General features: G+C 35.2%; 1 protein-coding gene across 1 annotated transcript in view; it reads left to right on the forward strand.

The window, feature by feature from the left end:
- The window catches only part of LOC150055685 (transmembrane protease serine 11C-like), a 49,467-nt gene extending 37,881 nt beyond the window's left edge, over positions 1-11,586 (forward strand). Inside the window, exons 7-10 of the mRNA XM_090343154.1 lie at positions 2,817-2,988; positions 4,351-4,610; positions 7,404-7,546; positions 11,425-11,586. Of these exons, the coding sequence (XP_090199280.1) occupies positions 2,817-2,988; positions 4,351-4,610; positions 7,404-7,546; positions 11,425-11,586 (737 nt within the window). The remainder of the gene's footprint in view (positions 1-2,816; positions 2,989-4,350; positions 4,611-7,403; positions 7,547-11,424) is intronic.
- Positions 11,587-12,121: the final 535 nt, after the last annotated feature.

Below are 12,121 nucleotides of genomic sequence, written 5' to 3' on the forward strand. Positions count from 1 at the left end.
CTATGGTTGATTCTGATAGTACTTTAAATGACAAAAAGAACACACACACACACACACACACACACACACACACACACAGGGCCAGGATTGGTAGCTCAAGCCTGATATCTTAGCTAATTTAGAAGCTGAGCTCAGAGGATTTTTGTTTAAGGCCAGCTTGGGCATAAAAATTTGCAAGACCACAGTCTGGGCCTGGTGGTACACACCTGTTAGTGGGGGAGAACATAATAGCTAACGTAGTATTGAACACTTGTCATCTCCAGTGACGCGGGAAGCACAAGGTGGAGAATTACAGTCCAGCCTAGAGCATGCATAGAGTGACACCATACCATGAAAATATCAGAGTAAATCAGTGAGTTAAGCAGTGGCTCATTGCAAGAGCACCTGCCCCTGCAAGTGCAAAACCCTAAATTCAATCCCCAATATCACCACCACAACAACAACCACAAAGCAAGAAGGTAAGAAGATCAAAGTTGGGCAAGAAAAATTGAAATTAACAAAATAGAATTTCTGTGTGTCACAATCAAGTACATGAAAATGGAGTGTAGATAAATTAGAAGGGCAGAAAGGCATTAAGAGTTGTATGGATCTGGTCCATGTTTCTGAAAAGTGTCAAAAAGCAGCCTTCATTATGTTTTTTAATTATTGAAATTTTTCATATAATTTACTTTTGCATACATAAGCTACAAGGTGCTCTGTAGAACTTCCACAGAGATAATGACAAGGAATACCACAGAATTGGTGGCAAAGTTTAACAGGCACCACCATCATGCATAAATGAGAACTAAGAAAAGAAGTTGACACACAGGTAGAAATTAAGTGAGAATTATGAGTAAGTGCTGAAACGGTGAAGTCAAGTTGCCTAGGGGAATTTTCTATCCCACAGAGAAGCTTCTTTGTTTTTATATAGCTCTGAAGGAAGTTGGGTCCAAGCCAGCTTCCTATAGGAGTTGCCCAGGCAGAAAGGAGGATAGGGAGGAACCTTCTATGTTGTGGATTGTTTTATCCATGGTAAGGGTGGGAAAAAAATAAAAGGAAGGGGAGTTACAGTCAATGAGTCAATGTGAGAGTTCTCATCAGTAGTCATAGCCACAAAGCCCATAATTCAGCTTTCACATCCAGAGATTTGGGTAACTAGAAAATAACATAAAGTTAAAAACAAATGCATTAACCTAAAGACTAAAGGGCCAGTTTCAAGCTTTTTCAAGTCTGTATGATTCCTCCGTGTTTCTAATGCTTCTCCACCTCCACGAAGGAGTATCATTAAGTATACATAGTCACATGTACTTAACACTTCTTGAAACGTGAGCTGGCTGACCAGCTTAACTTTGTAACTTACTTATACATTCTCACTTCTTCTATCAGCTCCGTTTCCTAATCCAGGGTGCCTCAGTCTTAACACTAGTTGAGGCTAGATCATTTTGTTTCAACAGCTCTTAAGTATGTTTAGCAGCAGCCCTAAGCTTTCTTGATGGACAACCGTAACCTCCCCCACATCTCTGCCCTAAATTTGATAGTCAAAAATGTCTCCAACATTGCCAAGTATTTCCTGGAGGGAGAGATTATGTTTCAACTGTATCTGAATGAGTCATGTATAGTATGTTCTCAGTGGTAGGTCCTGAGAGACAGGGTTTCTGCTCTTGGAAGCTATTCTTTTTGTAATATATAGAGGGGTCACAGTTACATTCGCCAGACAGAGAGTGCATCACTTCTCACACATTGACACCCCCTCTCATGTTTTTGTCTCCATTTCCCTCCCTTCACCCCTCCCAATCATCTTGTTTCCCCACTTCCCTTTCCTATTTCAAATAAACAAATAAACGTATATACAATATACCACATAACAAAGTCAGATACTGTAACAATATGAGATTAACCAAAGAGCAACGGAAGAGAAGAGAAATAACATTAAGGACAACAATCACATAATATAAAGCTCTTGTTTCCATATCCTGAAGATCCTTTCATTTAGCCTCATACTATATGACCTTATGTATCTAGGTTTTGAGCTATTGTAATCCTCTGCTAGGAGAGTCCTAGATTTGTACTAATTATTACAAATGAGGGAAACCATTGAGCCTATGTTCCTTTGGGTCTGGAAACTATTTCTTAATGCAAAGGTACCATAACAGAAAACATAGGTGCTTTCCTTTGAATAAAGTTAAGCCAGTCAAGGGAATTGGAGGAAAGAGGAGAGAATCAAACTGATGGAGGGGAAAAAAAAGAATGATTTTGTGTAGTTAGTGCAGACTGCAAAGTCCAGAAGTTTTCTGAATCTAAATAGACAAAAAGCATACAGTCCAGACTGACAGAATCACATAATGTTGGAAATCATTTGTCATGTATCATTTCTTTTATCCAGATATTGTGACCCTGATTCTTTCAACACTGTTTATAGTTCTCATTCACTTTCATGTTCACTGACACTTTTCACATCAATATGTTCATGGCACTCATTGCTTTGCAAATGCCACTAAAATTTTTGAAAAAATAACATTTCCCTGGGTAACTCAGTATCATACACAGTTACCATCTTCTAAAATACTAACCTACAATTCTCCTATCACTTCAATCATCTTATAGTGAGATCAGACACATTCGAATATAGGTGAATGATAAAGTAAAATGTCAACATATGTTGAATAAACTCTTAAGAAATCTCATTTCAGCAAGAGATCTATCCTAACTTCTCTAGACTTTGAGATTTCCCTTAGTGGATGGTTTGTACGGTCACATACTGAATTGCAGGGTGTCTGTTTACTGTAGTAATATGCATGTGAAGAAATATTAATACCAATAAATTCTATTTTGAACAGGTTGTGGACAGCGCACAGTAACTCCTTCTGGCAATAAAATAGCCGGGGGGCAGGATGCAGAAGAAGGAGAATGGCCCTGGCAAGCTAGTCTTCAGCAAAGTAATATCCACCGATGTGGAGCCACTCTCGTTAGTAACAGCTGGCTCGTCACTGCTGCTCACTGTTTCATAAAGTAAGTTCTCAAAGTCACTTAAGTACCCAATCTACTATCTTTTAGCAATATGGCTATATAACTATGCCTCCAACTGCTGTATATTGTCACATATAACCTCAAAATTATTTAATGATTAATAAGCAAAATAGCCAATATAGTCATCCTAGAACATGGTTTGTCAAGAGTGGTAATGTTTGAGTAGAAATGGAATTCTTTGTTACCAAGAGCTGTCCCGTGCATTGTGAAATGTTTGACAGTATTCCTGCCCCCACTCAACCTGAATCTCTGTCAATATCAACAACCATATTCTTCAAACAATACCAAATATGGGGAGACAAAAAATGGCCTAATTGAGAACTATTAGGTTAAAGTCACGTATTTGAATGGTATTTAAAAACTTTAAACCTCAAATTAAACAGTGTTCTATTTCCTTCTCACATGATTACAATTCATTCAAACATAAGTAATTGAATCCATTTTCCATACACCCACCCATGTTCAACCCTATTTAAAATGAGTTTTGATCACTAATCTCATTCTCTTAACACACACACATACACACATTTCATTATTTGAATCACAGTCATGTTTTCCCAGATGACCTTGAATTTCCTATGTATTCCGGGCTGACTTGGAACTCAGATAATCCTGTTCTTTTCTCAAAAGTGCTAAGATTGCTAACAGATGCCACCATATCTAGCTGAAGTGATCATGTTTTTAAAAGATTTATCACACCAAATGTTTGCCCCATTCACACAAGTAGAAAATTTGAATATTTTTCTAGCAGCATTATTTTTCAGTGCTTCATATAAAAATCTTTAAATAAATTCCAAAGTATTTTCCTCATTTTTTTCAATGATTAAAACAAATGAATTGGGCTGTTTCTTTAAATTTTCCTATGTCTGTATTTGTCTGATTCTTTTTTTTTGGCCAGTCCTGGACTTGAACTTAGGGCCTGAGCACTGTCCTTGGACTTTCTCAAGGCTAGAGCTCTACCACTTGAGCCTCAGCACCACTTCTGGCTTTTTCTATGTATGTAGTACGGAGGAATCGAACCCAGGTCTTCATGCATGCTAGGCAAGCACTCTACCAGTAGGCCAAATTCCAGGCCCTTGTCTGATTCTTATATAATTTATTTTATGTTTTTATATGACTCATTCCAAATCCACTTTAGTATTTTCTGTTGAAACCAAGAAATAAAATGTATTTTCCATCAGATATCCTTCTCAACAGAACTTATTTAAGTTTTTAATTTTTTCTGTTTATTATGAGTACTTGCAAGTACTATAGGAATTCAAATATAACTTTTTAAATGCTAAGAAAGCAATTTATTTAACTCCAATAAAGAGGATTTTTAATAAGCACATCTATTCTCTTTAGGGCCAATGATCCCAAAGAATGGAATGTTACTTTTGGGCTTCTTTTGAGTGATCCACAAACACGAAGAGCTGTCAAGAATATTATAATTCATGAAAACTACCATTACCCTGCACATGATTATGACATTGCTGTTGTGCGTCTGTCTTCACCAGTATTATACACAAGTAATATCCGAAGAGCATGTCTTCCAGAAACCAATCATAAATTCCCACCCAATTCAGATGTGGTAGTCACTGGCTGGGGAACACTGAAGTCTGATGGTGAGTTCTGAACCATCCTCCATTACAGAAGAATGGGTTTTGTTTGTAACTTGAATTGCCAGTTAAGGGTGGGTCATACCTGTAACCTTAGCTACTCATGAGGATGCTTAGATTTGAGGATTGCCATTCAAAGCCAGCCTGGGCAGAAAAGCCCATGAACTCTCAACTCCAAAAGCCACTTGAAACACAAAAGTGGAGCTATGACTCAAGAAGCTTGAGCACAAAGCTCAAGAGACTATGCCCAGGCCATGAGTTCAAACCCCAGGGATTGGCATCAAAAAAGCAGCAGGAGGAGGAAAAGGAAGAGGTAGGGGAGGAAAGGGGAAGAAGTAAAGGGGGAGTGAAAGAATGGGGAGGTTGAAGGGAAGGAGAAGTTTTTGAACCATTTTAAAGAGACTAATGTACAATGGACTGAAAATCATTCTTGGGACCATTAATGCAGAAACTACAATTTCCAAGAGCTAATTACCATAATTTCCATAACAATGGGAGTTTTTACAAATATTGGTTGATTACACAGTTCATTTATTTCCACTTCATTCCTCTGCTCATTCATTTGTTCAAGTAATATTTAACATAAGTAGTATTTTTTATTAAAGAATTTATTAACATTGATTTTTTTTTTGCCAGTCCTGGGCTTGAGCTCAGGGCCTGAGCACTGTCCTTGGACTTTCTCAAGGCTAGAGCTCTACCACTTGAGCCTCAGCACCACTTCCGGCTTTTTTCTGTGTATGTGGTACCAAGGAATCAAACCCCGGTCTTCATGCATGCTAGGCAAGCACTTTAACCACTAGGCCAAACTCCCAGCCCTTAACATTGATTTTTACATCACATTTCAAATGACATGTTTAACAAACAAGTATTCAAGAAGGGAATCTATACACAATCACTAGCACTTAGTTTTTAGAACATAACAAAATTAGACTAAGGGTTTGTATATCATAGATACATATTAATCTATGTAATAAAACATTATGTCTATAAAGTCAAAGGTTTTTATAATATTTTTGTTCCCAGTACTAATCCAGGTGGTTTGGGTTTTTGTTTTAAAGGGTAAAACAAATGAGCAAATATTCCTGCCTATTTTCTTAGCAAGAAAAAGTCTGTTTTTTGCCAAACAAAACAGAAAAATGATAATAAAATGTAAGAATTAAGTAAATTATATATTTTTTTATGGTCAAAGTTGCATGACTTTTATTGTGACCTTAAAATTGTAGTTTGGTCTCAAACTTTCTGATCACACATAGAAACAATTTGGATTTCTTAGTATTCAAAGAAAATATCACTACTGTTTTCAGCATGCACCAACACTTCAGACCTTTAAGATCAAAATGAGACAGATTCACTAGCCAGAAAGGGAGGAAAAAGAACATGAAATGGACTGTAATTGGATGTAAACGGATTGTATATGTGATTGTATATGTGTGTGTTTTATGTTTATGCACACATACATACAAGGGTACACACGTGGATGTAAACACATAGATACACAGATGCACACACTCATATGTGTCTGCATCCATCCATTTTAATGATGTTGATTTTTAAGACAGCAGAAAAAATAAATTTCTGTTGGCTTATTATACTCAATTATTATGAAAATTTTCTGTTTGTTTGAATCATTGGCTATTTTAAAACCCTTTCTATGCATCTGGTGTCTTCAGGAGTAGATTATATATTATGTGTTATGCCAAAGGATTGGAATTTGGGAGATTCAACTCTTTAACCTTGCTTGCTTCTTACTTTGTTTCTTCCTTCTTTTCTTTCTTCTTTTATTCCTTCCTTTCTTTTTTATATATTTTTATTGCAATTAATAGAAGGGTTACATGATATTTGCCAGATAGAAGGTGCATTAATTCACATACATTGATACCCTTTCACATGTCTTGGGCTTAGTGGTAGGGTGCTTGCCTAGCATGCACAAAGACCCTGGTTCGATTCCTCAGTACCACATGTATAGAAAAAAGCCAGAAATGGTGCTGAGGCTCAAGTGGAAGAGCGCTAGCCTTGAGAAAATCCAACGACAGTGCTTAGGCCCTGAGCTAAAGCCCAGGACTGGCAAAAAAAAAAAAGTCTCAGATTATTCCTTCCTTTCTATCTTTCTGGCTTGAACTCAGGGAATCAGAAATGCTACCAGTTAAGAGATGCCTCTAGCCTTTTGTTATTGAAGTGGAGATGGAATTATATGGACTTTTCTTAACAGAATAGATAAGATTTCAGATGTGAACCCATGATACAAGCAGGATAAAACATTTTTATTTAAAAAAATGAAAGGATCTCCAGGATATGGAAACAAGAGCTTTATCTTATATAATTGTTGTTCTTAATGTACTATATTATATCTCTTCTCTTCTTTTGCCTTTATGGTTAATCTCATGTTGTTACTGTATCTGACTTTGCTACCTGGTATATAGTATATACATTTATTTGCTTATTTGAAATACGGAAGGGAAGGGCAGAAAACAAGATGATTGGGAGGGATAAGGCGAAGGTAATGGAGACAAAAACATAAGAAGGGGTATCAATAAGTGAGAAGTAATGCACCTACTACCTGACAAATGTAACTGTGACCCCTCTATACATTATCCTGACAATAATAAAGGAAATATTTTAAATAATGTTCATTATCCATAAAAAATTATTTAAATATTGTTCATTAAGCATAAAAAGGAAACATTTTACATTGACTTGGAAATTGCAAGTGCTAGATTAAGATATTAATAACCTAGCCAGAAAATTTTTAAGTGAATTTTAGTAAAAAAAAAATAATGTAATGTAATTTTTTTGTTTTAGGACAAAGTCCTAATATACTCCAAAAAGCATCAGTAAAGATTATAGATAATAAGACCTGCAACAGTGGAAAGGCATATGGTGGAGTTGTCACCCCTGGAATGTTATGCGCTGGGCTCCTACGGGGACGTATAGATGCCTGCCAGGTAAATCTGCCTAGTCTATTTTCCATATATTTTAAGTTTTACACTTAAATTAAACTGTTCATTTTCTCTGATTTTTTAAAGAATGGTTGTGTTTTCTGGTCCCAGCATTTAATTAAAACTATTATCAGCATAAGTTTCATTAAATACTGGAATTTTAAATCATCTGTTCTGTTATAAGAAGCTGTGGGAGCCAGGAGTTTGGCTTAGTGGTAGAGTGCTTGCCCAGCATGCACGAAGACCTGGGTTCAATTCCTCAGTACCGCATACATAGAAAAAAAGCCAGAAGTGGTGCTGAGGCTCAGGTGGTAGAGCTCTAGCCATGAGAAAGTCCAAGGACAGTGCTCAGGCCCTCAGCTGAAGCCCAGGACTGGCAAAAAAAAAAACAAAAAACAAAAACAAGCTATGGGTGTCAGTGAGACCCATAACCATAATACAGTAAGCAAAGAGAGATAAAATAAAATACAATAACTTTATCTTTCATTGAGAACCACATAGCTAACTTTCATATCAAACCAAACAATCATGACAATCATGGAACATTCACAATCTGGCTCCAGCATTCTAAATATTTTCATTATCTTACAAACATTATATGGCTTGCCTGTGTACTGGGCACTCTTTTAAGCTCTTTACAAATTTTAATTTATTCTAGTAGGGACAATTTTCTACAGCATGTATCGATGGTTGCTAACCATCTTGGACGTGCTATACTATTGTAATTAGCAATATCACTGGAGCTAACAAAAACACAATTACAGTTATATGTGAAGGCAGAAGAAGTTTATTTTGTCCAGAAGACATGGAAATAACCACTTACAATACATAATCATCATCTCTAATTATAGATTTTATTCCTTCCAGTTGTCCTTTTTCTAAGCCATGCTTTGGTATCAAGAAGAGTTTAAAATCCCAATCCTCTCAGCTCATTACCCACATCCTCAGAACTCCTTACCTTACACAGACTGACACACATGTTTTACTATTTTTAAATACTCTATAGTGCTTCCAATAATACAATCTATTCTAAATCTTTTTAATAACATTTATTCGCTTTATTTGCTGTCTTATGTAAATTACTGAAAAAAATTAGAAAAAAATCTTGTTTACGTCTGGAATCACTTATAAGTAGGTACTTAATACACTGTATGATTCTTTCATTGTACAATGTCAAGCCTTTATTATGTTTTTTATGAGCCTACTCCCTATACTTTTATCTTGCTTAGCTTATGATCTTGTCGACTAGCTACAAAATCTAAAAAACCCTTTTAACTTTCTCTCTGTGATGCATTTACATTTGTATTTTTCCTCACTTGAAGTTTCTTCTAATATTTAATGCTAATCACTTTCCTACATTCTATCTCCATTTCCTGCCACCTACACAGGTATTTCAACTCTATTACCTTTAGTTTTCCTTCATATTTTCTAACCCACTCCATTCTATTCATTTTGTCTTTTCTTTAAACATTATCAAGCCTCTCCCTTCAAGTGTATTCGTGGGAATTATTAGGAACTAACATAACTCAATATATCCCAAAACACTAAGAAATTAGGCACAAATAGACATTTTTCCAAAGAAGCCATACATTGGAGGACAGGTATATAAACAGTTCTCAATATTAATAATCATGCTAGAAATAAAAATATTTAAACCACAATGAAGTATTACCTCATACCTCTTAAGAAAACTAGTATCACAAAGATACTGAATAATATTTTTATCAAGAGTCTGAATGAATGGGAATTTCTTGTACACCAAATTTGAAAGTATAAATTGTTATTGTTATTATAGAAAGTAGCATGGAGGGAACTGGTGCTGTGGCTCAAGGGGTAGGGTGATAGTCTTGAGCTGAAGAGCTCAGGGACAGCATCCAGGCTCAGAGTTGAAGTACCACAACCAACACAAAAATATCATGGAAGTATTTCCATAAACAACAGAAACAAAATTACTACATGATCTAACAATTGTGAGTATTTATCTAGCAATTTCATTTCTGAGTATATATTCAAAGGAAATAAAATTAGTATCTCAAAGAGATATCTATACCCTATGTTTATTGAAGCACAATTCACACTAGCTTAGATATGGAAACAACATATGTGTTTGTCAACAGCTTAGTATCATATATTTTATATATCAGATTATACATGATACACATGATATCACATACATTGTGTTTGTGATATCATGCTTTATATGTTGTATTACATATAGGGAGAACTTTACATATAAAATAGGAATCTTGCCATTTGTGATAGCATGGATAAATACAGAAGACATTATGCGAAATGGAATTATCCAGACAATGAAATAAAATTACTGCAATTACTTTCTTATTGAATCTTTAAAACTCAAAGCTATCAAAACAGAATGCAATGACAGTATCAGTGGCTGAGAAGTAGGAGAATAGAAATATGTTTCAACAGACAAAAAACTTCATTACAAAATTCATAATTTGTTGTATGCTTGAAATTTGATATGAAAATAGATCTTATATATTCTCACACATAAATAAATGGAGTAATAAAGAACTTAATTCTCTTGATTGGAAGAAATGCATATGTGTGTTCTGAGATACATGTGTATATATATATATATACATAAAGAACAATTGTATGTTTTGATACAAATGTTCATTTTAAACATACATGATATTTATTTATGAATACTGTTTCATGTTTTTAAAGCTAAGCCATATTAGTCTGTATAAGAAGAAGAACAGAAACAAATGTGAACTGATATTAAATGAGTTAAGAAGTTACAAAGGACAAGACCAAGAAGGATGGGATTGCTTACTGTTGCCCTCTGCTTACTCTAAGAATCGGAAATTAATACACTGGGTTGTGAGTGATAAAAGTGGATATCTTTTGAGTTATGAAATAGCAAGAGTTCCAAATGACTGACTAAAAAATGATAAAAAAAAAAAAAGAAGAAACTTCACTAGTAGCCAGGCACACCAAAAGCACTGTTAGGAGATAATGTTGTAATATGATATATCCCAGTGTATGATTGGACCCAGGATGATAAGAAGCAAAAGATATTTTGGAGAGAACAGTGGTATGAGTAAATTATGGACTATAGCTTACATAAAGTTATGAAAGAAAGGAAAGGAGTTTGCAAATTGATATTCTTGGTAAAGTTGAAGAGCAGGTGCCAAGTAAACTGGAGCAAGTAGAACATGGAGTCATCATGTTGAATAATGATATTTCAAAAGCAGAGTAATTACAGGTGATGACATGGAACAGTTGAATAAAAATGTGAATGATCAGAGTCAAGGAAGCCAAGAGACTGTGGGCTAAGATGTTAACTGTATCATCTCTATAGATGTTAAAATTATCCAGGATGATGGGAAGAATTAGAGCAAAAGAAAAATCCAGTACTAAGGTGGTCCATCCTTCTGGGAAATGGGTGTAAAGGTTAAAACTACAAGTGCTAATGAGATATAGCAAAACTATACAATTCACAAAGTTAGAGCCATGTTCATAAAAGAAGGATGAAAATAATGTAGTATTAATGCTATATAAATACAAAGCTCCCTTTTCCACCATATCTACATGAAAGTAGAGGTTTGAGGAGAGTTCCTCAGTGTACTGATGATTGTTTAAGCAAATAGCTCCAGTGGCTCTGTTGAATAAGAATTTCAGTTGAAATGGTCCATGTCTGTTTTGCCTCATTATATTATTATCTTAAAAAAACATATACTGGCATCTTGGATTTAAGTAAATGTTCATAGGGCATAAAGAGTTCTAGAAGTGTCCATGAAGAATTACCATATCTAGAGGGATTTTTTGCCTGCTTTTTTCTTCTGTAGTTACTATTTTTAAAAATCCAGTGTTTAGCTTTAAATTGTAGTGATTGTATATTGTTCTTTTCCCCCTAGGGTGATTCTGGTGGACCACTGGTTAGTGCAGATTCTAAAGGCACCTGGTTCCTTGCTGGTATTGTAAGCTGGGGAGATGAATGCGCTCTTCCAAACAAACCTGGTGTCTATACTCGGGTGACATACTATAGAGACTGGATCATGTCCAAAACTGGTCTGTAGTATAGAAATCCCTTACCAATTAAATCTCAAAAGTTAAATTCATACTATATGTTATAATTCCCTGACCATATATAACTTACATATCACTTCTTATTCACATTTAATGTGATAAATCTAAACACATGTAATTACTCTGCTAATTTTCAGATTCAGAACTTTTATGAAATCATCGAGTAGAAGTTACAATAAGCTGTCTTGGAATGTACAAAAAATATTCTGCTTACAAGCTCATCTATGCCACGGGATACTATTTTTCAGTTGTATAGTGAGTTAGAATTACTCAGGAAAACTTACCTGTCTCTTTTCTTTCTGGTTCTTGTATCACCGCTAATCTCTTCTCTCTCTTGTCTTCTTTGATGAGAGAAAGCAGCATGACAGATCCTGAGGTGCACTGCAAAGAACATGATGCTTGTTCCCTTGTCCCATTCTCTTCTGAGTGTGAAAGTGAGGCAAGAAAATGCTCTTACATACACACACACACAACAGGAATTTGTCCTCATAGTTTTGGGTTTTGTTTCAATATATAGATTGAATA

Source organism: Megascapheus bottae, chromosome 13 (genome assembly GCF_031878675.1).
Source record: "Megascapheus bottae isolate mThoBot1 chromosome 13, mThoBot2.hap1, whole genome shotgun sequence".
Lineage (NCBI taxonomy): Eukaryota > Metazoa > Chordata > Mammalia > Rodentia > Geomyidae > Megascapheus > Megascapheus bottae.